A 24,265-nucleotide genomic window follows, 5' to 3' on the forward strand; every position below is an offset into this window, starting at 1 on the left:
ACATATGAGTTGGACAGTGATGTGCAGCTGATGCGGTATGGATCAATAATGCGAACATTACTGCAACCTTGTTCTCATATGTCACCACATTTCAGAATGAGGCTGCAGCTCGTTCTCAAATATGAATGAGCTGCAGCCATTCTGAGATCACCTCTGAATGGACTAACTGGAAGAGGAGGAGGCAGAAAGACAATCAATCAAATGAAGATACAATAATAGCTCAGCAGGTTTAGAAAAATGTTGGTGAGATTGAGGACATGCAGACAGATAAAAACCTAAGCTAAAAGTGAGAAGTTAAAGTTAACATGCAAAGCATGAGGTAAGAGTAGCCAACATTGGTTTAAAGATCTGTAGTTGAAGTTATTTTTAAAATTGTATTTAATATTATAATGAAAACAAGTTGTTTTGCTCTGTTATATTAACTTTTCATGTAAGTAGAAGAAACCTGAGAGAAGCAAACCAACGCTGGCTGCATTATTTATACATGTTTGGCTCAAGACAGAACAGTCAGACTGCTTCACAAAGTGTTGGGTCATTCTCCTTCTAGCATTTCAGAATGTTAGACCAAACATCACATTTTTTCTAATCACTTGCGTCTGAAGATTTTGGAAACAACAAAGCAGGAAAATGTCATGTCATTGTAGTAACATCTCGCCCGGAACGCAGCTGGAGAGGCACCAGCACCTCCTGACCCCATTAGGGAGGAAATGAATGAATGAATGAATGAATGAATGAATGAATGAATGAATGAATGAATGAATGGATGATGGATGGATGGATGATGGATGGATGGATGGATGGATGATGGATGGATGGATGATGGATGGATGGATGGATGGATGGATGGATGGATGGATGATGGATGATGGATGGATGATGGATGGATGGATGGATGGATGGATGATGGATGGATGATGGATGGATGGATGATGGATGGATGGATGATGGATGGATGATGGATGGATGATGGATGATGGATGGATGATGGATGGATGATGGATGGATGATGAATGGATGATGGATGGATGGATGGATGGATGATGGATGGATGGATGGATGATGGATGGATGGAGGGATGGATGGATGATGGATGGATGATGAATGGATGATGGATGGATGGATGGATGGATGATGGATGGATGATGGATGGATGATGGATGGATGGATGGATGGATGGATGGATGGATGGATGGATGGATGGATGATGGATGGATGGATGATGGATGGATGATGAATGGATGATGGATGGATGGATGGATGGATGGATGATGGATGGATGGATGGATGATGGATGGATGGATGGATGGATGGATGATGGATGGATGATGAATGGATGATGGATGGATGGATGATGGATGGATGGATGATGGATGGATGATGAATGGATGATGGATGGATGGATGGATGGATGGATGGATGATGGATGGATGGATGATGGATGGATGATGAATGGATGATGGATGGATGGATGGATGGATGGATGGATGATGGATGGATGGATGATGGATGGATGATGAATGGATGATGGATGGATGGATGGATGGATGGATGGATGGATGGATGATGGATGGATGGATGATGGATGGATGGATGAATGGATGATGGATGGTAGGTAGTAGCAGCATTATGAGGAGCCAGAAGTGACTTTTAAAGTGTTTTGTTAATGACTTTACCAAACTGCAAAAGTACGGGAAAGGAAACATATTTGATTATAAATGACTGTGATTTTATAGACAAAAAAAAGAAATTCATAAGGAACATTGACATCAATATTTTTCTCCTCCACCCTTATAAGAAAACATTTGTTCAAAAATGAGAATAAGAACCAAATATGTTTCTTCTCCACTCCCACCAAAAATAAAAGAAATTTGTTTAAAAATTATTTAAGTTTATCTTTCTGCAAAATAAATCCAATATAAGTACCAATTCCTATGAGTTTTGTGACTGAAACATTAAGACAGCAAAATATATTTTTTTCAGTTGCAAATTCATAAATGGCTTTTATTTTAAAATTTTCAAAACCGGATCTTGTAAAAAAAAAAATCTGATTTGAAGTTTTTATTTAATACAGTTTGGTCTTATTACAGAGGTAATAAATATCACCCGTGTATACAGACATACTATTCTGGAAGTTCCATTCGCTGGTTCCTGGCTATCATTATAGCAGGAGGACTAAAGAACACTGTGTTCTTTAGTTGCATTTTACTTTTCAAAATGTTATTGAAAAGTTATATTTTCAATGACATCCATATCTCAACGGAGGTACAGATGCAGACTCTGCAGACACCAAACAATGCACATCACTTCAAACACACCAACTGATGGTCCGTGTCCATGCAGACTGTTGAGACATTTCATGGCAAAGGCCAGTGGAACATAAAGTGACTGCAGCATAAATAATCTGTTTCCATCTGCAAGACAAGTTTTTCTTCAGAGAATGTTTATTTTCCAACAATTCAATTCAGTTTACTTGTATTGTGCCAAATCACAGCATGCTTTTAGCACTGTATCCGCCTCTGACTTTATCACTCACATGTGTCATTCTTTCATTTTAAGATAGTCCAGTCATGGCCCACTGAGATGCAGCCTTGTCTCATCCACAGTAATTAATCACAAGTCTCTAATTGAACCTCAACTTCACTCATCCACACTTTTGTTCACATTTTACGTCATGCTATAATTTAGGAAACTTCCAATGCTGTTGGGCTCTGTAGAATTCAAATGCACATCCATGTGGGTGACATAATGATCCTCTTTGTTTATCTATTTCCAGTTTCCTCTTAATGTCTGGATCATAGAAAATATTTATGAGCTAATGCTACAGTATTTCCTAAGTTGTTAATATGCAACCACATCAGGCAAGACAAATTTTTATCAGACTGCATTGAAAGCAGAGTTTAAAACCTAGAAAACTGGAATACTCATTTGAAAATGTGCATTTGGATAAACTAAGTAAAACTGCCAAAAGTTATTAATAAAGATATTCCTTACTTAGGACATATTTGCCATCAACCACCATCTTAACTGTTTGCATACTCTGAGTAGGAATTTTATACTGGGTAAGCTGCAATGAAACTGCAATGGGTGCAGAATAGGTATTCTTTTAGTTGCAGAAATAACAGTTACTCTTAGTGATACTTTCATTGTTTGTTAGCGGGGTGGGTATCCCACCCCGATGGATGGATGAATGATGGATGGATGGATGTGGGTATCCCACCCTGCTAACAAACAATGAACCATTTTCTCCTACTATTTTCCACCAGGAAAATGGTAGGAGAAACGCTGGTTTGTGATGGTAAATGGGGTTTCTGATTTGTTTTATTTCACTCTTTCCAATGAATATTTTTATCTATTAGTTAACTATTTATTCAGATTAATGACTAAATGGCGATTTTTTAAATGTCGAATAAAAACATTATCTGTGTGTCATATATGATGCTCTGTCACTGAATCAAAGACAAGTCAGAATGACATTGTTTCCAGTTCAATGTTTCAAAATCATTCATCTATGATCTGAGCTGGGCTTCTGTTACCTGCACAATAGATGTTTACGTCCTTGTTTACAGCATGCAGAATATAATTTAGGAACATAAAACCAGAAACCTTATTTATTGCCATTTTTTATTTATGAAAATGCTTTTTGCTATTGTGAATTTGACTGAAACTGCTCTCTTTATCCTGACCTCTTTGGATCAGTTTAGTAAATGGGAGCAAAGCAACAGTCACCCAGTAAAAATTAGGCCAGGGTGCTCCATATTTATGAGCCAATGCTCATAAATGCAAAGAGCCAATTTTGTTCTAAGTCCAGGTAATAGAACTCATTTAGAGCCACAAATGTTAGCTGACCTTTGTAAAGGAGAGGAGTCAGAAGTTCTGGCAAATATCTATTGGAGGACAAATTGTAAAAAATCTCATTTTATTTAATTTTTTAAGTAAAAGAAGCTCTGTCTTATTGGAATTACTAGTAAAAGTCAAAACTGTTACAATGTATTCCCATGAACTAATTTAAACTCATTTATAAAAACCCTTAACCAAAGTACACACCTTAAAAAGGGCTTTAAAGAGTACCATGTTTAAAGTCTCTAAATTATTGGATGAAGTCAATATTTCCTACTTTATTCCCCAGGTTTTTTAAAAATAATTCTGTCTCTGTTTCTCTCTCTCTCTGATCGATGTTTACTCAAATACTATTAACCAAAAATAGGTTGTCAAAAACAACTGTTTTATTAGCTGAAATAAATACTCCATTACATGCAAGGTCAAAACACTTCAAAATACTATAGGAAGTTTGGTAAATAGTGTAAAGCCTACAGCACACACTCAGCAGCTTTTTGACAATTTTAGATTCACACTTGTTTAAACAAATACAAGCACTGAAACATTTCCTCCAATCTGACGCAGAACATATAGCCAAATATGTCCAGAAGCGAGTGAGGCTACATCCATCACTCAAGCTTTTGTCTTCACTGAGGTAAAATTTCCAGTCTGAAGCTGCGGTGCGTCGGCTGGGGGTGAGCGGTCGCTGACCCTGGACCACGGAGGTCGCATTGACAAGGTTCAAGCCGCATCCAGCACAGCACAAACCCTGTAGTGGTTGTTTCAGTGACCTGGTGCACTCAAACACTCTTGAGCCACCCAACAATCTCACCTACACATGCAAACACACACAGATAAGGCTGCTCCAGAGGTGATCCAGGTGAGCCTCTTTGGTGGGTCACAAAACAAAAAGGTGAGGAGAGGGCAAGCAGCCGTTACCTGAACTAATTCACAGAATGAGAGTTTACTGGTGGCAGAGCCCTGGGAGAAGATCGTTCTCTTAGTGCTTGAGTGAGCAGAGTGCAGCCGTCAGACACGGCACATGCTGAGTTACGCAGACGCTCTCGGTAGTCTGTCATTTTGGAACTGCTCTCAAGATGCTGAGCGACGTCTCGCAGGCCCTGAGTGAGGAGGACGCAGGCTGAGACCACACTCATGGCTCCCCCCAACACCGCAGTTTGTACTCCCTTTCCTTCGGCTGAGACACCTGCAGCCCTTCCCAAGAACTGAGGCTCTGTGGCAAACCCAACCAAGGCGCTGACCGCCTGGACCAGAGCAGCACTAAAAAGGATGCATCGATTTCTGGTCAGCTCACTGGGCTGGGTTTTAACTTCTTTAATGCAGGCCAGGAAGGCAGTGCCACTTGTGCTTATGCTCTTCACACTCAACTTGAACTGCTCTTTTGCAAAGCGGTCCCTGGACCTCTCGCTGGCTAGCAATGAGATATCTGTCAGAGTCTTGAGATTGGTGGAGATGTTTTGGGAAAGTTCAAGAAGAACCGGAGGGGTGAGATCTGCCAGGGGAGAAACTCGGAGGATGCTGCAACTCTGTTCCACCTCATGTCGGCAGCGTGTCACCTTGTAGCGATCAACTAAACCCGGCAGACAGGGCTGTGAGCCAGGGTTCTCCACAGCTGCCAGGTAGGCGGCATGTGTCGAGCACTCAGTCAGAGAAACCACCAAGTCGGCCATCTCCAGGAGGCGGTCCCCCACCTCTGAAAAGCGACCCATGTTAAGCTGGCATTGGATGTCGTGGGTGAGAATGGAGAGCTCTTTAGTTCTGGCAATGACTGTGTCACGACACTGGTCAAAGGTGTCAGCCAGTGCAACACCTTCAGAGGTCATGACCGGCCGGGTCTCACTGGATAGTAACAGCAGGTCAGCCACCATCTGCACTTTGGCCTTACATGCATCACAAATGAAGGAGAGCCGCTTCCTCTGCTGCACACTGCCACTCAGTGGGCTGCTTGATTCCTCACAAGTGGATCTGCCAGAGCCGCTGCTAGCCATAATGATGGAGGTGAAGCTTTGCTTATTTCAAGCTTTCACTGCTGCATTTTCAGGTTAAAAGCTCTTTTCTTTTCTTTTCTTTTTACTAACTTGTCTAAGAGTCTTCTTTGAAGTTCCTTCATGAACAGCTCAGCATTTGTAGACAAAGTTTCCTCCTCAGGACTGTGAGCTGAGTGTAAACAGGTGGAATGACAAATGACATCTACGCAATTACTGCTTTGGATATGAAGCTAATTTAGCATCAGACCTTTTCATTTGATATATTTGAGGCTCATTCCCAGCTGAGTGCCTGGGATGTTGATTGTAAAATAATAATAATAATAATAATAATAATAATAATTACAAGTGTATTAATAGAACAGGGTCTCAAGCACTTCTCAGTGTAACAGATTCTACACACTTAACTTGAAACTTGTTTCTAATTAAATGCCCCTAACAAAACTCTCTGTCATTATCAGAAGTGTAGTCGGAAAAATCCGTTTCCTCCAGATGTCCAGAACACACACATTGCAGGTCCACATGTTTCCTCCTCATGAAGGTCACAGAGCTCACCTCAACATTAGCCAATAGTCTTTTGCACTTTTTCTAAGTTACAAGCATTTTGCTCCAACATGAGGCCTGTAACTGGACCCCAATCTTTTCCGACTTGTCCACAGAGACAGTGACCTGTTCATGCTGGTTCCGATCCGGACTCCCTCCGTGCAGCTCTTCAGGACAGCGGGGACTTTGGGCTCTCTCTCCAGCACCATTGTTTTCGCAGTTCCAACGAGAATAGGGCAATCCAGGAACAACAAAACTCTGTCAGTCCGTCTTTAGCCTCTTCCTTCTCACACTGAGCCCTGGGTTTGAAGCTGTCGGCTGCTCCGGATGCTTCGGCATCATCCGTCAGTTACTCTGCGCTCTGAGCCTGGACCCGGTGCAGCCCCACATTTCCTCTGCAGGGACCTGCTGCTCTCCATGCTACTCGGTGCTATTTCAGTCCATAGATTACCTGTTCTAGAACCACAACGTCGTAAAAAGGCGAAAAGGAAGTTCGGGGTTATTCCCAGAGATCCAAAGTAATCCTGCGCGCTCCCGCTGCATTACTATGAGGAAGCAGGGAGGGTGTGGTCCGCTGAGAGGCTGTTGGTCCGGACAAAGTTTCAGCAAACGAAGCACGCAAATAATCCTCCTCGTTGATCTTACAAGACAGTGAGTCGTTATTGTCTCACTTCAGCGAAGATCATCTGTTGGATGTTCAAGTCAGCATTTCGATGGCTTCACAAGCATTTTAGTTTAAAGCCTGCCCGCTGCGGCTCTGCCTCTGGGCGTCAACAGAGGCGCTAGCCTAGCAATAGACCGGAAGTGAGTGTTTTCAAAAATAAGAGCTGACGGGCCAAACAGCTGCAGAAACACTTTGGCCTGAACTCATCTTTTTTCTTGGTCTCATTTAAAATTCAAAATGCCTTTTCTTTAAAAAAAAAAATAGAACTTGAAAGTCTTACTGCTGATCTGACTGCATAAAAAAATACTAAGATTAAAGAAGAAGAATAAAAGGTGCGTTTTTCTGGCGGAGCTTAGGTTAATATGTATTAATTATCATGTTCTATACTTCTGAAATGGTAAATAGACTGAAATAAGATAGTGCTTTTCCAGACAGCTGACCATTTTGATTTCTGAAAGCATTCAGAAACACATTTATACACCAATAGGGTGTCTTGCTCTGGGGCACATACACATGTGGCAGAAAGAAGCTGGAATCAAATCTACAACCTTTGGAACACAAGAGCCACAGACCCACAGTAAACGTTAATTTGCAAAATAGTAATCAGTTGGTTAGATTTTAAAGCTTTTGACTATTCTTAGAATATTGTTAAAAATTGCATGAAAAAGAAAATACAAAAAATGTGCTTAAAGAATTAAAAAAATGTTGTTTTTGTTAAACAAAAATGTAAAATGTTATTTTTTTCTCATCAAACAAGCTTCACATGAAGCTTTTAGCAGCTTCTCACACTTTGTGTAAAATCCTGAGAAACACTACCTGCTAACAGCAACCAGCTAGAAACTTTGTGGTTTGACTCCACATTTGGCACCAAACTTGCCGTGCCGTTGGGATGCACAGTTCTCATCTCCCTTCAATGCTCTGTCTGGCATTTCTCCCATGGAGCTCGATTTTCATCCAGGGCCTATGAGCAATGATCATTGATGATGGCACCATTATTTGACAGTTATGGTAGGTTTGAAGGAAACTTTTAAAATTGATTGTTTTTGATCATTTTAGCATGTGGTGATGTTGGGTTTTTATGCAGGGCCACACAATTAGTAATGTTCTGAAAATTGCATTGTCTAGGCATGTGGGTCATCGACAATACAGCTAGGCTTTATTGTCGCAGTTTTTAATCGAACTGCATTGCATGTTTTTGTTTTTTATATTTTTGTTTTTGTCAGATAGGTTGACAACGGAACCTGCAGATTTGACTGAGTGTTGGCTTATCTGAGTCAAAATCCGTTCCCCTGTGTCGGGAGCGCACAGCCAAAGAGGATTCATTCATCTTCACCGTGCTTCTGTCCAATTTCTTGGTAAAACAGTTCATATAATCATGTCAAGGTTATAACGTTCAGTTTAATCGGCAGCTTGTGTAGAGTTCTTCCTTACGCCATTTTGTGTTGTTTTTTTGAAATTTCCAAGAGAATCAGTCTTTTTGTTTTTTTATACTTTATTTATCCATTTTGACAGCGTGTTCCTTACAGAATTTATGTTTTATACAACGCTGTTAACAAATCAAACCCCAACACGTGACAAAAAAAAAAACATGCACACAAAAAATAGAGACAAACGAAAACACAAAAATCTGTTCACAGCTAAGAGAATCAGTCTTTTTCCTACTTTTGTCACTCAAACCTGACAAACAAAAGTTAGTCACCTACAGAGCCGTGCAGAAATCTTCAGAGGGTGGGGGCTCAAAGCTAAGAAGAGACACATTGAACAAGATCTTAAAACACCGTAACAGCACAACAACAACCCATATTAATTAAGAATCTAAAATTAAGTCAGAACGTACTTTGTCATTGTCATCATGTGGGAGCAATGCAAGGCAAATTTAGTCTATTTTTTCCTCTTATAGTTATAATGTTTCTGTTTCTGCTGCTGACAGTGCTGGAGCGCTGTGTTGATCTGAGACTAGTTTTTAAACAGAGACTATTGGAGAGAAGGTCGTTGGTTGTGGAGCATTTTATGAAATAAGCACATTTACTGCTATTTTAATAAATAAGCCCTACTACTTTTGTTTAGCCTCTACAACATCTTGTCTGCAGACTGCTTTAAAGGTCAGAAAAGCTCAAAGGGCTTAACTCCACATAATTGTTTGATGTTAGCACCTCTGAGATCTAGAATTGCAGGACAGATGTATCAAGCCAAAGAAAAGTCAGTAGCTGCTGGTAGGGCTGCATGGTTGAACTGTAACTCTGACCATACATCTAAAGCTCTAACAGTCATTTATTGAGAATGTCAATGTTATAACATTTTATTTAATGCATTCAGCAGAGAGAAAAAATAAATTGTACATTCAGGATTTAATTAGGACGTTTACTTTGTGAAAGTGTAAAGAATAATCTGTATAGTTTGATTATTGTGTTACCATGGCTACAATATGGTGTAATCTTATTGGGCTTTGTTCACAAATACATTACAGAAAATAATAACCAATATTCAGTGATAGATTTGAAACTCAGCCAATTGTCACAGACTTCATCTACATTTAAACACTGTTAGTGATGCAGGTGTTCTTAGTAGGGGAGGGCTGACGGGGGCTAAATCAGGATTTTATCTGAGGCCCTGTATTACCTTGGGCCGGCCCTGCATGAACAGCGAGCCGCATCTCTGTGCTGGAATCTACCAGGAATCCCCCGGTAGCCAATCCGCCCTGCTTTTGGAACATCTTGATTTCTTTAACTGTGGCATATTTGGTTGTTGCTGTGATCCAAATGGTTGGTAAAGTATTTCTGCTGAGGTTTATGTTATATTTAAATGCAGTTCTGTCCTGCATTTATTCAGCTGATAGCTCCAAATGCTATCAGCTGGATCTTTTGATAAGTAACTTCTATTCACCTAAACTAACATGCTGGAGGAGAGTATTAAATAGAAAAGCAGGGACACAATACTGAACTTTGGTACTGAAGAACTTTGATGAGTGATCAGATAAGGCTTTTTCTTCCTTGTCAATATCTAAATGACCTAATTCAAGTGTTTCACTATATCCCACCAAACTGTAACACATGAGGAGTAAGAAGAAAAATTGACTCAAGAGAAACACAATTAAAAGTTGTTACTGGCCACCAGATATTAGAGAGATTTGATGGAAACACAGATCTTTGAGGTAGTTTCACTCTCTTTCTCTCTTTCCCTCTCTCTCTATCTCACTCTTTCTTTCTTTCTCTCTCTCTATTTCTTTATCTCTTTCTCTCTCTACTTTGACATGAGCAAACTTGTTTTATGAACAAACTGATAAGATTCACAAAGTCAGCTTTATTTTGAAATCTTCTAGCCCCGGCTGTGCGCCATATGCCAGATTTTACGTTTCTGACACGCCCCTGTTGGCTCGTGACCGGTTGATTTGTGACCAATCACAGCACACCATCTGTAAACATGGCGTCTTTCTGCAAGTTCGCATTTGTAGTCATTCTGCTCTGTACATGTTTGCTGTATATTTCAGCAACAGACGGTACAGGTAAACCTAAGAAAAAGAAGGACATTCGAGACTACAATGACGCAGATATGGCGCGGCTTCTGGAACAGTGGGAGGTTTGTGAACTTTCTGCTTTATATTTAAATGTTAGCCTGCTTGTTATGTGTCCAGGACTAATAAAACTTCCTTAATAATCTAACAGAAACAGCGGGTTTATATAGAGAACACTATGTAGACACATCAGACAACATTATCGGCAGATAAAGAATCAGTTCGAGCTTTCAGGAAGCCATATGTGCAACTACCGGGTGCTAAAGCTTGAATTGAAGAGAGTAGTTCACTGGCAGCGGATTTAGTCAAACCGGTGTCTGTCTATGTACTCTGTGGGGCCAATTGGCCTCTACAAATGACCTCCTGAATCCTGTTTAATGGAGCTTAAATTAAACCCTCAGCATAGGAGGAACTTGCAAAATGAAGAATAATTTATAATTCAGAGCACTAGGTTAATTTATGAGTTAAAGATAGACTCTCTGTCACACAGAAAGATGATGATATTGAAGAAGGGGACCTTCCTGAGCACAGACGGTCTCCTCCACCCGTTGATTTCTCCAAGGTGGATCCCTCCAAGCCAGAGGACCTTCTTAAGATGTCAAAGAAAGGCAGGACTTTGATGGTCTTTGCAACTGTGTCTGGAAATCCCAGTGAGAAGGAGACTGAGGAGATCACAGGCTTGTGGCAGGGAAGCCTCTTCAATGCCAACTATGATGTTCAGAGGTAATCACACATTAAATTCTGTTCTTGTCAGGATTTTGCATAGACTCAACCAGAGGCAATTCATGGATCTGACCTTTAGGGCTACTAAGCCTGTCACAGCAGGGCTAAGACCCAAGAGAAGATATTTGTTGGTGCATTTTTCTAATTCTCATTGTTTATTTACATACATTCACATACAAAATAAAATAGTTTTGTCCAACTTAAACTGTTAACAACTACATACAGTTCTGGAAAAAATTAAGAGACAGCAAAATTGTTGCTTGGAATTTCAGAGACATGTTGTCAGTAGTTCATAGAATAAAAGAACAATGTTAATTTTACTCAAACATATACCCTTAAAGAGTAAAATCAGAGAGCTGGTAATTTCACTTAATATAATTTTCAGTTTCAAACTGACAATTCTGTTTCAGTTTGTAACATAATTTCAAGACTACATTAATACCTGCCAACATTTAGCAAATGTTGGCAGGTATTAATCACACACAAGCTTTGGAGTGACAGAGTCTTAGTGGGGTCTGGGTCATGTTTCCCCCCAGGAAGTAAAATAAAATCTACTCAAAACTATGCATTTCCAGTCATTTGAAGAACCTTTTACTAAATTCATAGGGTTAATAAACCTAAAACCAGTTTATTGTTTTGGTAGAAGTTCAGGTACTAGTGAAAATCAGTTATTAACCTGAACCTTATTTGAAAGTTATACTTAGAAATGTCATTACCATAATTTTTATCTGAATGTTATGCGGCTGTTGGCCTTTTTTCTTTGAACAAGAGTGTTTGTCCATCTATGGGAACGTAGACATTATGAGTCGAGGTTTTACTATTTCAGTTCATAAAGTAGGTTCCAGCGAAGTTTCTGTTCACCGACAGAGGAACAGCCGGACCCTAACATTCTGTACTGTTCTTTAGTTTTACCTCAGAGAGGTTTGGGAAGTGAATTACAAAACAACACAACAGTTACTAATCAAACTTTAAAACAGAGCAACAAGAGAATTAACAAGGCTAAAGACCAGGATCAGACTGACCCATTATTTATCCAAATATTTTGCACACATCAGAGGTTTTTTGTGCTCCGTCATTTTAACAGACAGCATAAAAAAATCGGTCATGTACTGTTTTTACCTATCATATTATAATCATATTAACATTGGCTATTTCACCGCATTTTTTTATGATGTTTAGTTAATAGTTGAACAGTGAATCCAGATCCCTTCATACATAAACCAGATGATTCCATCTAAGAACCACAATCTGTGGCCCCAATAACTTTTAATAAATGGAATTCAACGACTCCACTTAAATTAAAAGCACTTCACCTGCTGGGGTCTGAACGCACAGCCTCACAAATCCTGGTCGTATCTGCAGAGAAATCTGCACTGGTTCATCAGTCAGTTGGATCTGTCGGATCCAAACCGAACCAATTGAACTCTGCTAGCTTTTGATCCTCTTCCGGAGCTCCGCTCTCCTTCTTGGTGCGACTGGCTCCATTTGTTAAAACCACAGGGTGAGTTGCGTTTAATTCACATTTTAACCAATGTGTCTTGGCCACATTGGTTGCACATATTACAATCTCATTAACTTCTGCGCATTTAGTTTGTTTCCTCAAGATAAACTGCCGGCTCCTCTGTATGTGAATGTATGTAAATAAACAATGAGAATTAGAAAAATGCACCAACAAATATTTTCTCTTGGGTCTTAGCCCTGCTGTGACTATTAAAGGATTAGCTCAGCATTGCATTATTTTTAGTTTTCTCTGGTCTGTACTGGAGACTGGAATTAAAGGCTCCATTTCAACCAAAGGTTTTAAATGAAAGACTCATTTAGGTCAGTGTCCATGAAATGAAATTCAGAAAAGATTTTATTATTGATCGATTTTTAGTTGCCTCTGCCATGGACGTAAAAAATATGTCTGCATCAGTGAATTATAACCTGTCAAATGATGGACAGGCTTTACATGTTTTTTTTTCTTTTTTCAATAAAAAAAACCCCACACAAAAAAACAGTCAAATATTAAAAATATTCTGTTAACACAACCTTTGGCACATGTACAATATTTTGTACTGAACAACTACAAAGTACTCTTCAAATAAATAAAGCTAATGGTGTGCACAATTTCTATTAATAAATATCACAAATATAATTCTAAATTAAGTGCTACAATACCACTTAAAATTGCCCATTGCAAAAAATAACTAAGCGTGATATTTTGCACAGCAAATTGCCATCTGAACAAAGATCACACAAGTCTGCCTAGTTAAAAAATCTAGAATGGTCTTTACTGATTTCTTTGAAAGTTGGTTCTGGCCCAAATTACTACAGGGGCCATTGTAGTTGTGTTTTTTATGGAGACACTAAAGGAAGAATAAAATAAAAGAACATAGCAATATTTCATTATTTGATATATTGAGTGAGCTGAAGAACCACTTGCGTCTTGTAAGATTCAGGCTGCCTGATCTGGCAGATGGACAGTGTGATCCTATTTCCATACAGCAGCTAAAAGTGCAACAATATCATTTTTAATTATTAAAGTAAAAGTTTGAGGGTTAAAAAAAATCCACCACTGAATATTAACAAAAAATAAAAATATTTATTTAGTGTAATGTTTTTGGTTCATCTGTGGGCCTCAGTCTAGAACCGCCATGGACTGACGGTCTGGGACTGGAGATTTTTTAGTTGACATGTTTTTCCTTCATTTTATCCAAACTGGTAAACCATGTTAAAAAAATAATAGTGAAATAATACATTAAATGACCACTGAACAGTTAGTCATAACATACATCAGAATTTCTGAATAAACACACAGAAAGTCCCATAAATTTTTTGTAATGTAGGAAATATTTAAGTATTTACTGTTAGTCTACAAGTATGATTTATTCTTTAAATGGCTACTTGTATTATTTACAAGTATATCATTAACATATAAGTAAGTAATATATATTACTTATATATTGTATATAATGTATATAAAATAAAATATCATCCAAACTCAACATCCTAAGCAAATGATCAAACCAATATAGTCTACTAAAAACACAATAAGAAACTGATTCAATAATAAAATGTAAGATAAGATAATTTTATTAGTCTCCCATAGGAGAAATTTAGTTTGAAAGCAGGGACAAAACTGCAATATAACAATAAATACATAAAAACAAAACAAAAAAATGCATAAAAGCACAAATGTCAGATTGGCAGTACATCCCCATAACCATTTCCATTCACATACAGTACATCCTCTTGGTCATCGTCTGGACTTCCTGTTACTCTGTGCAGGTTCTGTATCATATCAGTCTCAGAATATGATTGATAAAGAGATGCTGATGTCTCTTCATCACTCTGAGGAGGGTCTGCTGTTTTCCTCTCCTGATCCTGTTTGATATCATAATATATTATTTCACTATATCACCATACGACATTATGGCCACTCTTTTTGTCGATCTGTGGACACAGAATCAATCCTCACTGACATTGTTCAGCCTAGAATGTGAGTCTATCCATTCATGTCTGTATTTTTGCAAGAGTTTTAACTTCTAAGGACGGCTGAATATCGGGAGGACATTTTAAAAAGACACGGGTTGACAGCGGCTCACCGCGACTGTGCCGTGTCCGTGACAACAGCGTCTGTCCGTAGCGTTCTGGGGCTCCGATAGCTTCCACCACGACAATTTTCCGCCACTGTCTCAATCCCACCGACATGCCTTCCATTGAGGAAGCTGAGCCTGGAGATGCTGGGTTGGGCTCTCCAATCTCTGGAGACGAGGTCACCGAGGTAGTTAAAAAGCTCCTCAGTGGCAGGGCCCCGGGGGTGGATGAGATTCGCCCGGAATTTCTTAAGGCTCTGGATGTTGTAGGGTTGTGTTGATTGACGCGACTCTGCAGTATCACATGGACATCGGTGGCAGTACCCCTGGATTGGCAGACTGGGGTGGCGTCCCCCTGTTTAAAAAAGGGGATCAGAGAGTGTGCCCTAATTATAGAGGGATCACACTCTCAACCCTCAGGTCTATTCGGGGGTCCTGGAGAGGAGGGTCCGTCGGATAGTCGAACCTCGGATTTTGGAAGAGCAGTGTGGTTTTCGTCCTGGTTGTGGAACACTGGACCAGCTCTACACCCTCAGCAGGGTCCTGGAGGGTGCATGGGAGTTCGCCCAACTGGTCTACATGTGCTTTGTGGACTTGGAGAAGGCGTTCGACCGTGTCCCTCAGGGTGTGGGGGGTTCTCCAGGAGTATGGGATTCCGGGCCCTTTGATATGGGTTGTCAGGTCCCTGTATGACCGGTGTCAGAGTCTGGTCCGCATTGCCGGCAATAAGTTGGGCTCGTTTCCGGTGAGGGTTGGACTCCGCCAGGGCTGCCCTTTGTCACCGATTCTGTTCATTACTTTTATCGACAGAATTTCTAGGCGCAGCCAGGGTGTTGAGAGGATCTGTTTTGGTGGCGTCAGGATTCCATCTCTGCTTTTTGCGTATGATGTGGTCCTATTGGCTTCATCGGGACGTGATCTGCACGTCTGCAGATCACGTCTGCAGACGTGATATAATTTTTTTTTTTTGATATAATTTGCAGCCGAGTGTGAAGCGGCCGGGATGAGGATCAGTGCCTCCAAGTCCGAGACCATGGTCTTGAGCCGGAAAAGGTTAGAGTGCCTCCTCCGGGTCGAGGGGGATGTCCTGCGTCAAGTGGAGGAGTTTAAGTATCTCGGGATCTTGTTCACGAATGAAGGAACAAGGGAGCGGGAGATCGACAGGCGGATTGGCGTGGCGTCCGCTGTGAAGTGCGCGTTGTATCGGTCCGTCATGGTGAAGAGAGAGCTGAGCCAGAAAGCAAAGCTCTCGATTTACTGGTCGATCTACGTTCCTACCCTCATCTATGGTCATGAGCTTTGGGTAATCACCGAAAGAACGAGATCTTGGATGCAGGTGGCCGAAATGAGTTTTCTCCGTAGGGTGGCTGGGTTCTCCCTTAGAGATAAGGTGAGAAGCTCGGTCATCCGGGAGGGACTCAGAGTAGAGCCGCTGCTCCTCCACATCGAGAGGACTCAGTTGAGGAGGCTCGGGCATCTGGTTGGGTTGCATCCTGGACGCCTCTCTGGTGAGGTGTTTCGGGCACGTCCCACTGGGAGGAGGTCTTGAGGAAGACCCAGGACACGCTGGAGGGACTACGTCTCTCGGCTGGCCTGGGAACGCCTCGGGATTCCCCCGGAGGTGCTGGAGGAAGTGGCTGGGGAGAGGGAAGTCTGGGCCTCCCTTCTTAGGCTGCTACCCCCGCGACCCAACCTCGGATAAGCGGCAGAATTAAAAGGGCATCTAGCTGTTATTCGTTGTCCTCTCTGCTATGTTCTCAGCTTCCCCTTCCCCTCTCCCTGTTTGGACAACCCTATAGATCTGGAGCCAATTCAGGAAGCAGTTTGGCCTGGATGGCCCCTGGATACAAACTCCTATAGCCAAAAATTTTAACTTCATGCCTTCAGGCATTAATTTAGTTTTGAACTCGTGGCATGACAGAGGGAATAAGACTGTAAAGGATCTTTATAGCAACAATATCTTTTTGTCCTTTGCTCAACTTTCTTCCAAATTCCAACTGCCCAATTCTCATCTTTTTCGGTTCTTTCAGGTCAGGGATTATGTTAAGGTTTTTCCCCACTTTCCTAATCGACTCCCTGAAACACTTTTTTCAATTGGACCCACTGTGGAAAAAAATATTTTATTTTTCTGATATAATTCTATTAATAATAACGCATCAAGATTTTCAGCTTTGATTAAAACAGCATGGGAGGGGGAGCTGGGTGTTGAGGTAGATGAGAAGCGGTGGGAGGCTGCCAATAATTTAATTTATAAGTCCTTGATCTGTACCCGGCATGGTTTAATACAGTGCAAAATATTCTATAAAGTGCATTATACAAATGCAAAATTAGCCCAAATTTACCCTTCAATTAGCATTGCTTACTGAAGGGTAAATATCCACTTCTGTCAATATCAATATCCTGTTCTTTTGTTTTTAACTGATATTTATTTATATTAGAATTTTTCTATTCTTTATATATCTGTAATTTATTTGTATATTTGCTTAATTTACTAGTGTGTACGTATAAATATATATACATTTATTTATGATTTTCAGTAATGTTATTTTTCCGTTCTTTATTTTTTTCTTCTTACTTTGGAATGGGTGTGGATGGGTGTGGGTCTGTGTCATGTTGCTGTACGTTATTGGAGCGCTCGGTTCTCTGCTGGCTGTTTGTCTTGTGTTCAGACCCAGACGGGGGTGTTGGAGGTGATAAGGGTTTTGGGAGAAATCAGCTTGAACTTCTCTCTCTCTCTCTCTCTCTCTCTCTCTCTCTCTCTCTCAATAACAACACAACTGTGTTTTCATTGTACTGATGATTGCTGTATGTCAAGCTGTAAAATTCAATAAAGAAAGTTGGAAAAAAAAAGAAAATTAGTTTACATACCAGTATTTTTTAAAACTGTCAACATGTTGTGACAGGATGAGCCAGATAATTTGTATCAAGATTGTGCTCTTGCACCTTGAGCCTCAATTACCGTTTGAAGGAGGAATTGCAAGAGCAATCCGTGGAATGAGATTAGGGCTTTCTTATGCATATTGTACAATGACTGTACAATGACATAAGCCTACTAACAATGCCATTATTTATTTGTTCTTACAGGTTTGTAGTGGGCTCAAACAGAGTAATCTTCATGCTGCGAGACGGCAGTTTGGCCTGGGAAGTTAAAGACTTCCTTGTGGCTCAACAACGGTGTGCAGATGTTACAGTGGAGGGACAAGTGTTTCCAGGAAGCATGGCAAAAAAGGACAAAGCGAAAGAGACGCATCAGAATGAAGTCAACATCAAGAAAAAAGGCAGAAAAACAGAGAGCAAAACGCCAGATGTGAATGGAAATTCTGCTAGCAATCTCAAGCACGAGCTTTGAAAGTATTCGAAATGGGAAGCTCATGAGCCATTTCCCATTTTCTGCTGACCTTGCAAAGAATGCAAGACAGGTTGAAGGCTATATCTGAGAATCATGACAGGCAAAGCAATTGTGCCTTCATAGTGATGTTGGCTGTAGGGAATTGTATTTGAGCTCTAACCTTGAAAGAAATCACTCACTGATTAATTTTTTTTTCTTACCTTTTGTAACTGCCAATAAATATTGAAATCATTTCCATAATTTAATGTTGTTGAGATATTTGCTGAACGAGTGTCATCAGTGAAAACCAGTAAAGGGAACGCACAGTTGTACTTATTTAGTTTTGATACAGTGACACTTTATGTTCTGGGCTCTCAGTGATTCACTATAAATGGCCACATGCATTTCTCTTCATTTAAAACATATCCAGAAAATGGAAATAATATTTTCAAGAACTGAGCAGACTCAGGCTCGTACAAGTTCTTGATATGTCTGAAATTCCAAAATCTCTTGAAGAATCCGGTCGCCAATGAGTTTGACCCTTTCCAGTGTAAAAGGTCCGTGGCCCATGCCAAGATGACGGCTGTGCCAAGTGATGACGTTTGCGTGTTTCTGTGTGCCAGAAACATGCATGTGATAGTATCTCGAAATAATGAGATAGTATCTCATTATAGTGAGACAGAATCTCATTATAGTGAGACAGAATCTCATCATAATGAGACAAATCTCATTATATTGAGACAGAATCGCATTATAATGAGACTATCTCATAGTGAGACAGAATCTCATTATAGTGAGACAGAATCTCATAATAATGAGACAGAATCTTCTAATAATGAGACAGAATCTCATTATAGTGAGACAGAATCTCATAATAATGAGACAGAATCTCATTATAGTGAGACAGAATCTCATTATATTGAGACAGAATCTCATTATATTGAGACTATCTCATAGTGAGACAGTATCTCATTACCACTAATCTTGTAACAATGGTTGGTTAAAATCAGTTATAAAATGCCCAAACACAAGGAGTTCTAAAGTCCAGCTCATTTCTGAGTTCTGCCAGAGTTAAAACTGTATAGTGATTCTTGTGTAATGCATGCGCTCATGAGAAAATCTTCTGAAGCTACTTCTCAGGCCTTGGTGTTACAATAAAGTTATTAAACTTCACTAGCACCTTCATGATGTGCTAAGCTAATGAAAGAAAATATGTATGCTTGGAATCTGTTCTAACTACATAGTTTGGTTACACAAATGGAATCGTCCCTATAAATCTGTAAGCTGTTTTTCCTCCAGGCTTTTTCTCCTGACTGTTCAGCAGTAACTTCAAATGCTGTAGAGCTTTTGAATAAATACTGATTAGGAATATATTCTTTCTCTGGTTCTTTGAAACAGTTTTTTCTCACTCTTTATTAAAGAAAAATTCAGCGTCTGTTTTTATGCCCTGATTCACATCAGCGGTTGTTGACCGCAATAAATAGAACCTGGCAGTCCACTTTGCAAGGAATGCGCATTTATTTATTTATTTTTGTTCAAATTCAGTTTGAAGCCCTGAAGAATTTCAAGTGCATCCTGGGTGATGAAATGCCAAGCATCTGAATAGGGGCTGCACGTTTGGAAGAAGATGGATTAAATAAAAGTGCCTGCATTTCCTAGTGTTGCAGAAAATGAATGCGACGTTACCCAAAGAGGCTGTGAGACGTCCAATGAGAGGTGCTGACACTTTCGCATGTGTTGACGCAGACAAAGAACCAAAGCTGGTTATGTGCTACACATTTATTTAAACATTTAAAATGCAAAACAATTTACTGTACAGGGAACAAACCATATTCTAAAGAACACAAGAAAACTGGAAAGTTATATGAATAGTTATATAAATGGATACATCAACATGTATGTGTAATATGCATTATAATTTTTGGTTGTTCTAAATAAGAAGTAAACATACATATGGGTGTCAAAACCTTTATGTCATGTTATATGTAATGATTTACTGAATGTTTAAGACATATATGTATATTTCCTCCAGGATTTTTCTCCTGACTGTTCAGCAGAAATTTCGAATGCTGTAGAGCTTTTGAACAAATACTGATTAAGAATATATTCTCTCTCTGGTTCTTTGGGTTTTGAAACTTTGAACAGTTGAAACAGTTTTAAATATTGTCTCAACTCCACATATCCATTCAGTTCCATTACTACTTTTTTGAATATAATCAGTTTCAACAGTTTTGTAAAACTAGATAATGCTTGCACAGTTTGAACTTTCTGTACATTTCCTACTTTTGTCAATGTGACAAACTTAATTTGATTACTTTGTAACATATTTTAAAGATGTCAGTCCATTCTGTTTTTTTCAGTGTTACTTTGGACATGTACCCCATCCCTCCACAAAATAACTTGTGGAGAGAGAAGATCTAAATGAGGTTCCTTTACACAAAATTGATTTGGATTGAGACTTCAGTTATCTGATATACACTTGCATTAAATACAAATTGTGAAAAATAACAATCACCTGTTTGGGTAAAAAAAAAACAGGTTTCAACTTAAAACCACTCCAGCTTTTTACTCTCTCTTTCCCTTTGTCTTTTATGCCGAGGCAGCCGCCTGCACCCCTCAAACCGAGGAGAGATTATGTTAAAAACATAACATTCAGTCCGTTATCAGGTTTCCAGCCTTGATATTTATTTCTCAATTATTAATAAGCCTCACATGAACTCAGCGGTGGTTGAGCAGCTAATTTAAATTCTTGCTCTGCTAGCCTGTTTTTTGTTTGTTTTAGTTTTCTTTTGTTGGTGGAACTGAAATGCACTTCTGATTCTTGTTGAACAATTACTGAGATTATTCATTCATTGTTGATTTTTTTACAAAAATTATTCTTTACAAACATTTAAAATCTTGGTGAATATTTTTGATAAGCCTGTCAGAAGAGGAAGTGCTGATCTCAGAAAAGGAAGTGCTGATCTCAGAAGAGGAAGTGCTGATCTCAGAAGAGGAAGTGCTGATCTCAGAAAAGGAAGTGCTGACCTCAGAAGAGGAAGTGCTGATCTCAGAAGAGGAAGTGCTGACCTCAGAAGAGGAAGTGCTGATCTCAGAAGAGGGAGTGCTGTCCTCAGAAGAGGAAGTGCTGACCTCAGAAGAGGAAGTGCTGATCTCAGAAGAGGAAGTGCTGACCTCAGAAGAGGAAGTGCTGATCTCAGAAGAGGAAGTGCTGACCTCAGAAGAGGAAGTGCTGACCTCAGAAGAGGAAGTGCTGATCTCAGAAGAGGAAGTGCTGACCTCAGAAGAGGAAGTGCTGACCTCAGAAGAGGAAGTGCTGATCTCGGAAGAGGAAGTGCTGATCTCGGAAGAGGAAGTGCTGACCTCAGAAGAGGAAGTGCTGACCTCAGAAGAGGAAGTGCTGTCCTCAGAAGAGGAAGTGCTGACCTCAGAAGAGGAAGTGCTGACCTCAGAAGAGGAAGTGCTGACCTCAGAAGAGGAAGTGCTGATCTCAGAAGAGGAAGTGCTGATCTCAGAAGAGGAAGTGCTGATCTCAGAAGAGGAAGTGCTGTCCTCAGAAGAGGAAGTGCTGACCTCAGAAGAGGAAGTGCTGATCTCAGAAGAGGAAGTGCTGACCTCAGAAGAGGAAGTGCTGACCTCAGAAGAGGAAGTGCTGATCTCAGAAGAGGAAGTGCTGACCTCAGAAGAGGAAGTGCTGACCTCAGAAGAGGAAGTGCTGATCTCAGAAGAGGAAGTGCTGATCTCAGAAGAGGAAGTGCTGATCTCAGAAGAGGAAGTGCTGTCCTCAGAAGAGGAAGTGCTGACCTCAGAAAAGGAAGTGCTGACCTCAGAAGAGGAAGTGCTGATCTCAGAAGAGGAAGTGCTGACCTCAGAAGAGGAAGTGCTGATCTCAGAAGAGGAAGTGCTGACCTCAGAAGAGGAAGTGCTGACCTCAGAAGAGGAAGTGCTGACCTCAGAAGAGGAAGTGCTGACCTCAGAAGAGGAAGTGCTGATCTCAGAAGAGGAAGTGCTGATCTCAGAAGAGGAAGTGCTGACCTCAGAAGAGGAAGTGCTGACCTCAGAAGAGGAAGTGCTGACCTCAGAAGAGGAAGTGCTGATCTCAGAAGAGGAAGTGCTGACCTCAGAAAGGAAGTGCTGATCTCAGAAGAGGAAGTGCTGATCTCAGAGAGGAAGTGCTGACCTCAGAAGAGGAAGTGCTGACCTCAGAAGAGGAAGTGCTGACCTCAGAAGAGGAAGTGCTGATCTCAGCGTCCTGGCGGCCTTCACCTGCTGCCGAGATCAACTGAAAAGCTTCCTGCGATTAACTTAATAAGCACACCTGCTCTTGTGCTGTTTGTGCTTGGAGTACCTACAAAAAAGATTTACTTTTGGATACTTTTACACTTTTTGCTTTAAAACATCTATCATGTTAAACAAAATGTGATTTTTTTTCTTTTCACCAAGGAGACAGAAAATTTGATTACAAAATTAGTAAATTAATGTTACTGACTGCATGAATATTGCAATCAAAGTTGAAATACATTTTTTTTTATTTTTAACCAAATATGATCCCAATTCAGAATTAATTTTATATACACAACAGCTCAGGATGTTTTTATTTATAAAACTATTCTGAGTGCTACTTCTTATCTATCCTGTCTTAACAAGGAGACTTAAGATTTGTTGAATGTTCTGCAGTTTGTCATCACCAAGTATGATTTCATTTTGCACATTAGATTGTTGATTAATGTTTCAAAATTAGGATTCAAAAGCAACTCTAAGCAGGTGGGCTTTTAGTCTAGAATTAAACACACCCAGTGTTTCAGATGTTTACAGTTTTTTGGAAGTTTTCCTAGATGCTGAAAGCTACTTCTCCTTGTTTGGTTCTGGTTCTGGATGCCGAGCAGAACCAGAAGACCTGAGGGGTCTGGAAGGTTGATCCAGCAGCAGCAGATCTTTAATGTATTGTGGTGCTAAACCGTTCTGTGATTTCTAAACTAACAACAACAACTAACAATCTAACAATCAAAATACTTTTTTACTTTTCCCCCATCTAACAATTACTGATCGGCTCAGCACCACAACACATCCTGTCTGTAATCCTGGAAATGTTCTCCATTCATAGACTTTGCAACTGTCTTTATGTGGCTCTAAGATTCATCACTGCACTCAAATTTCAGGCTGGATTGCTGGTTTGTAATTGTAATAACTGAAACTCTTCATTGACTCCAGATTGTTCCTCTTTAGATAAAAAGATAACTTCAGTTTTGTTTCACATAAATAACTCAGTCATCTTAGTCTCAGCAGAAACTACCAAAGAAACTTAATATAACTTTAACGTGCCTTATGAATGACGTTTTTAGTGGTCATGGTTATGATACTATGAAGATGTTAGAATTTACAGTTTAAATTCCCTCTGCCTGTCAAATGAAAAAAAGGAGAAAAACAATTTCCATGTCTTATATGTGTAATAATTTTTCCAAAAGGTAAAAGTTTTGTTAAATAAAATTTTTTATTTTGTCGCAATTACTTATTCTTATAAAAAGATTGTGACAAACATAGTGAAACATTTACATCTCTTTGCTGAGCACTGGCCTAACCTGTCAGCAGAAGTCCAGATTTCTTCTGACTGCAGTGAACCATTGCTGCCAGACAGGATGTGAGAACATGAGACACATAAAAACTTCTGCTCTGGTTGGAGGTCTTGAAATCCTTTTTGTCCACCACATTCCCGTGATCTTCATCTTTTCAGTCTTACGGCAAATGTACAAAAGTAAATGTGTTTCCATGTTATCAGTATCGGTATCTACCTTCCAAACCTCTTCATTTGACCTGCAAATTATAATTTGAGCTTGTAAACAACAGGGACAGGCAAGACCTGATGGATCTTTGCTTGGTCACTGCTGATCTCCAGTTTTACCCAGTCGGGGTAGAATGAGCCTTTGAAACCCACAAATGCCAGTTTTTCTGCAAAAGATAAACATAATTTTATTGTTGTGTGTTTTAGTGCCTAATACTTCTTTCAATAGTCTTTAATTTAAAATATGAATCAATTTTTAATTTAATTCTACTACTAACTATTATTTATAGCTGACAAGGACTGCTAATCAGCTCTAA

General features: G+C 39.9%; 3 protein-coding genes across 3 annotated transcripts in view; 1 reads left to right on the forward strand and 2 right to left on the reverse strand.

The window, feature by feature from the left end:
- Positions 1 to 4,201: 4,201 nt before the first annotated feature.
- tlnrd1 (talin rod domain containing 1) lies at positions 4,202 to 7,142 on the reverse strand. Its single transcript, XM_055022475.1, has one exon. The coding sequence runs from the start codon at positions 5,823 to 5,825 to the stop codon at positions 4,761 to 4,763; it is 1,065 nt and encodes a 354-aa protein (XP_054878450.1). The 5' UTR covers positions 5,826 to 7,142; the 3' UTR covers positions 4,202 to 4,760.
- A 3,307-nt stretch (positions 7,143 to 10,449) lies between these two features.
- mesd (mesoderm development LRP chaperone) lies at positions 10,450 to 19,542 on the forward strand. The gene is made up of 3 exons (XM_055022464.1): positions 10,450 to 10,605; positions 11,031 to 11,263; positions 17,926 to 19,542. Exons 1-3 carry the CDS (start codon positions 10,450 to 10,452, stop codon positions 18,188 to 18,190), a joined length of 654 nt encoding a protein of 217 aa, XP_054878439.1. The 3' UTR covers positions 18,191 to 19,542.
- Positions 19,543 to 22,166: 2,624 nt separating this feature from the next.
- cemip (cell migration inducing hyaluronidase 1) overlaps positions 22,167 to 24,265 on the reverse strand; it is a 124,344-nt gene continuing 122,245 nt past the window's right edge. Inside the window, exons 29-30 of the mRNA XM_055022442.1 lie at positions 22,350 to 24,115; positions 22,167 to 22,267 (exon numbers count right to left, since the gene is read on the reverse strand). Coding sequence (XP_054878417.1) covers positions 23,988 to 24,115 — 128 coding nt within the window. The 3' untranslated portion in view covers positions 22,167 to 22,267; positions 22,350 to 23,987. The remainder of the gene's footprint in view (positions 22,268 to 22,349; positions 24,116 to 24,265) is intronic.

Source organism: Poeciliopsis prolifica, unplaced genomic scaffold (assembly GCF_027474105.1).
Source record: "Poeciliopsis prolifica strain line A6 unplaced genomic scaffold, Auburn_PproV2 SCAFFOLD086, whole genome shotgun sequence".
NCBI classification, from domain to species: domain Eukaryota; kingdom Metazoa; phylum Chordata; class Actinopteri; order Cyprinodontiformes; family Poeciliidae; genus Poeciliopsis; species Poeciliopsis prolifica.

Coding starts and splice junctions, on each gene's coding strand:
- tlnrd1 (XM_055022475.1), bottom strand. CDS start 5,825: ATGGCTAGCAGCGGCTCTGGCAGATCCACTTGTGAGGAATCAAGCAGC.
- mesd (XM_055022464.1), top strand. CDS start 10,450: ATGGCGTCTTTCTGCAAGTTCGCATTTGTAGTCATTCTGCTCTGTACA. Junction 10,606..11,030: donor GGCTTCTGGAACAGTGGGAG/GTTTGTGAACTT, acceptor TCTGTCACACAG/AAAGATGATGATATTGAAGA. Junction 11,264..17,925: donor GCCAACTATGATGTTCAGAG/GTAATCACACAT, acceptor TTGTTCTTACAG/GTTTGTAGTGGGCTCAAACA.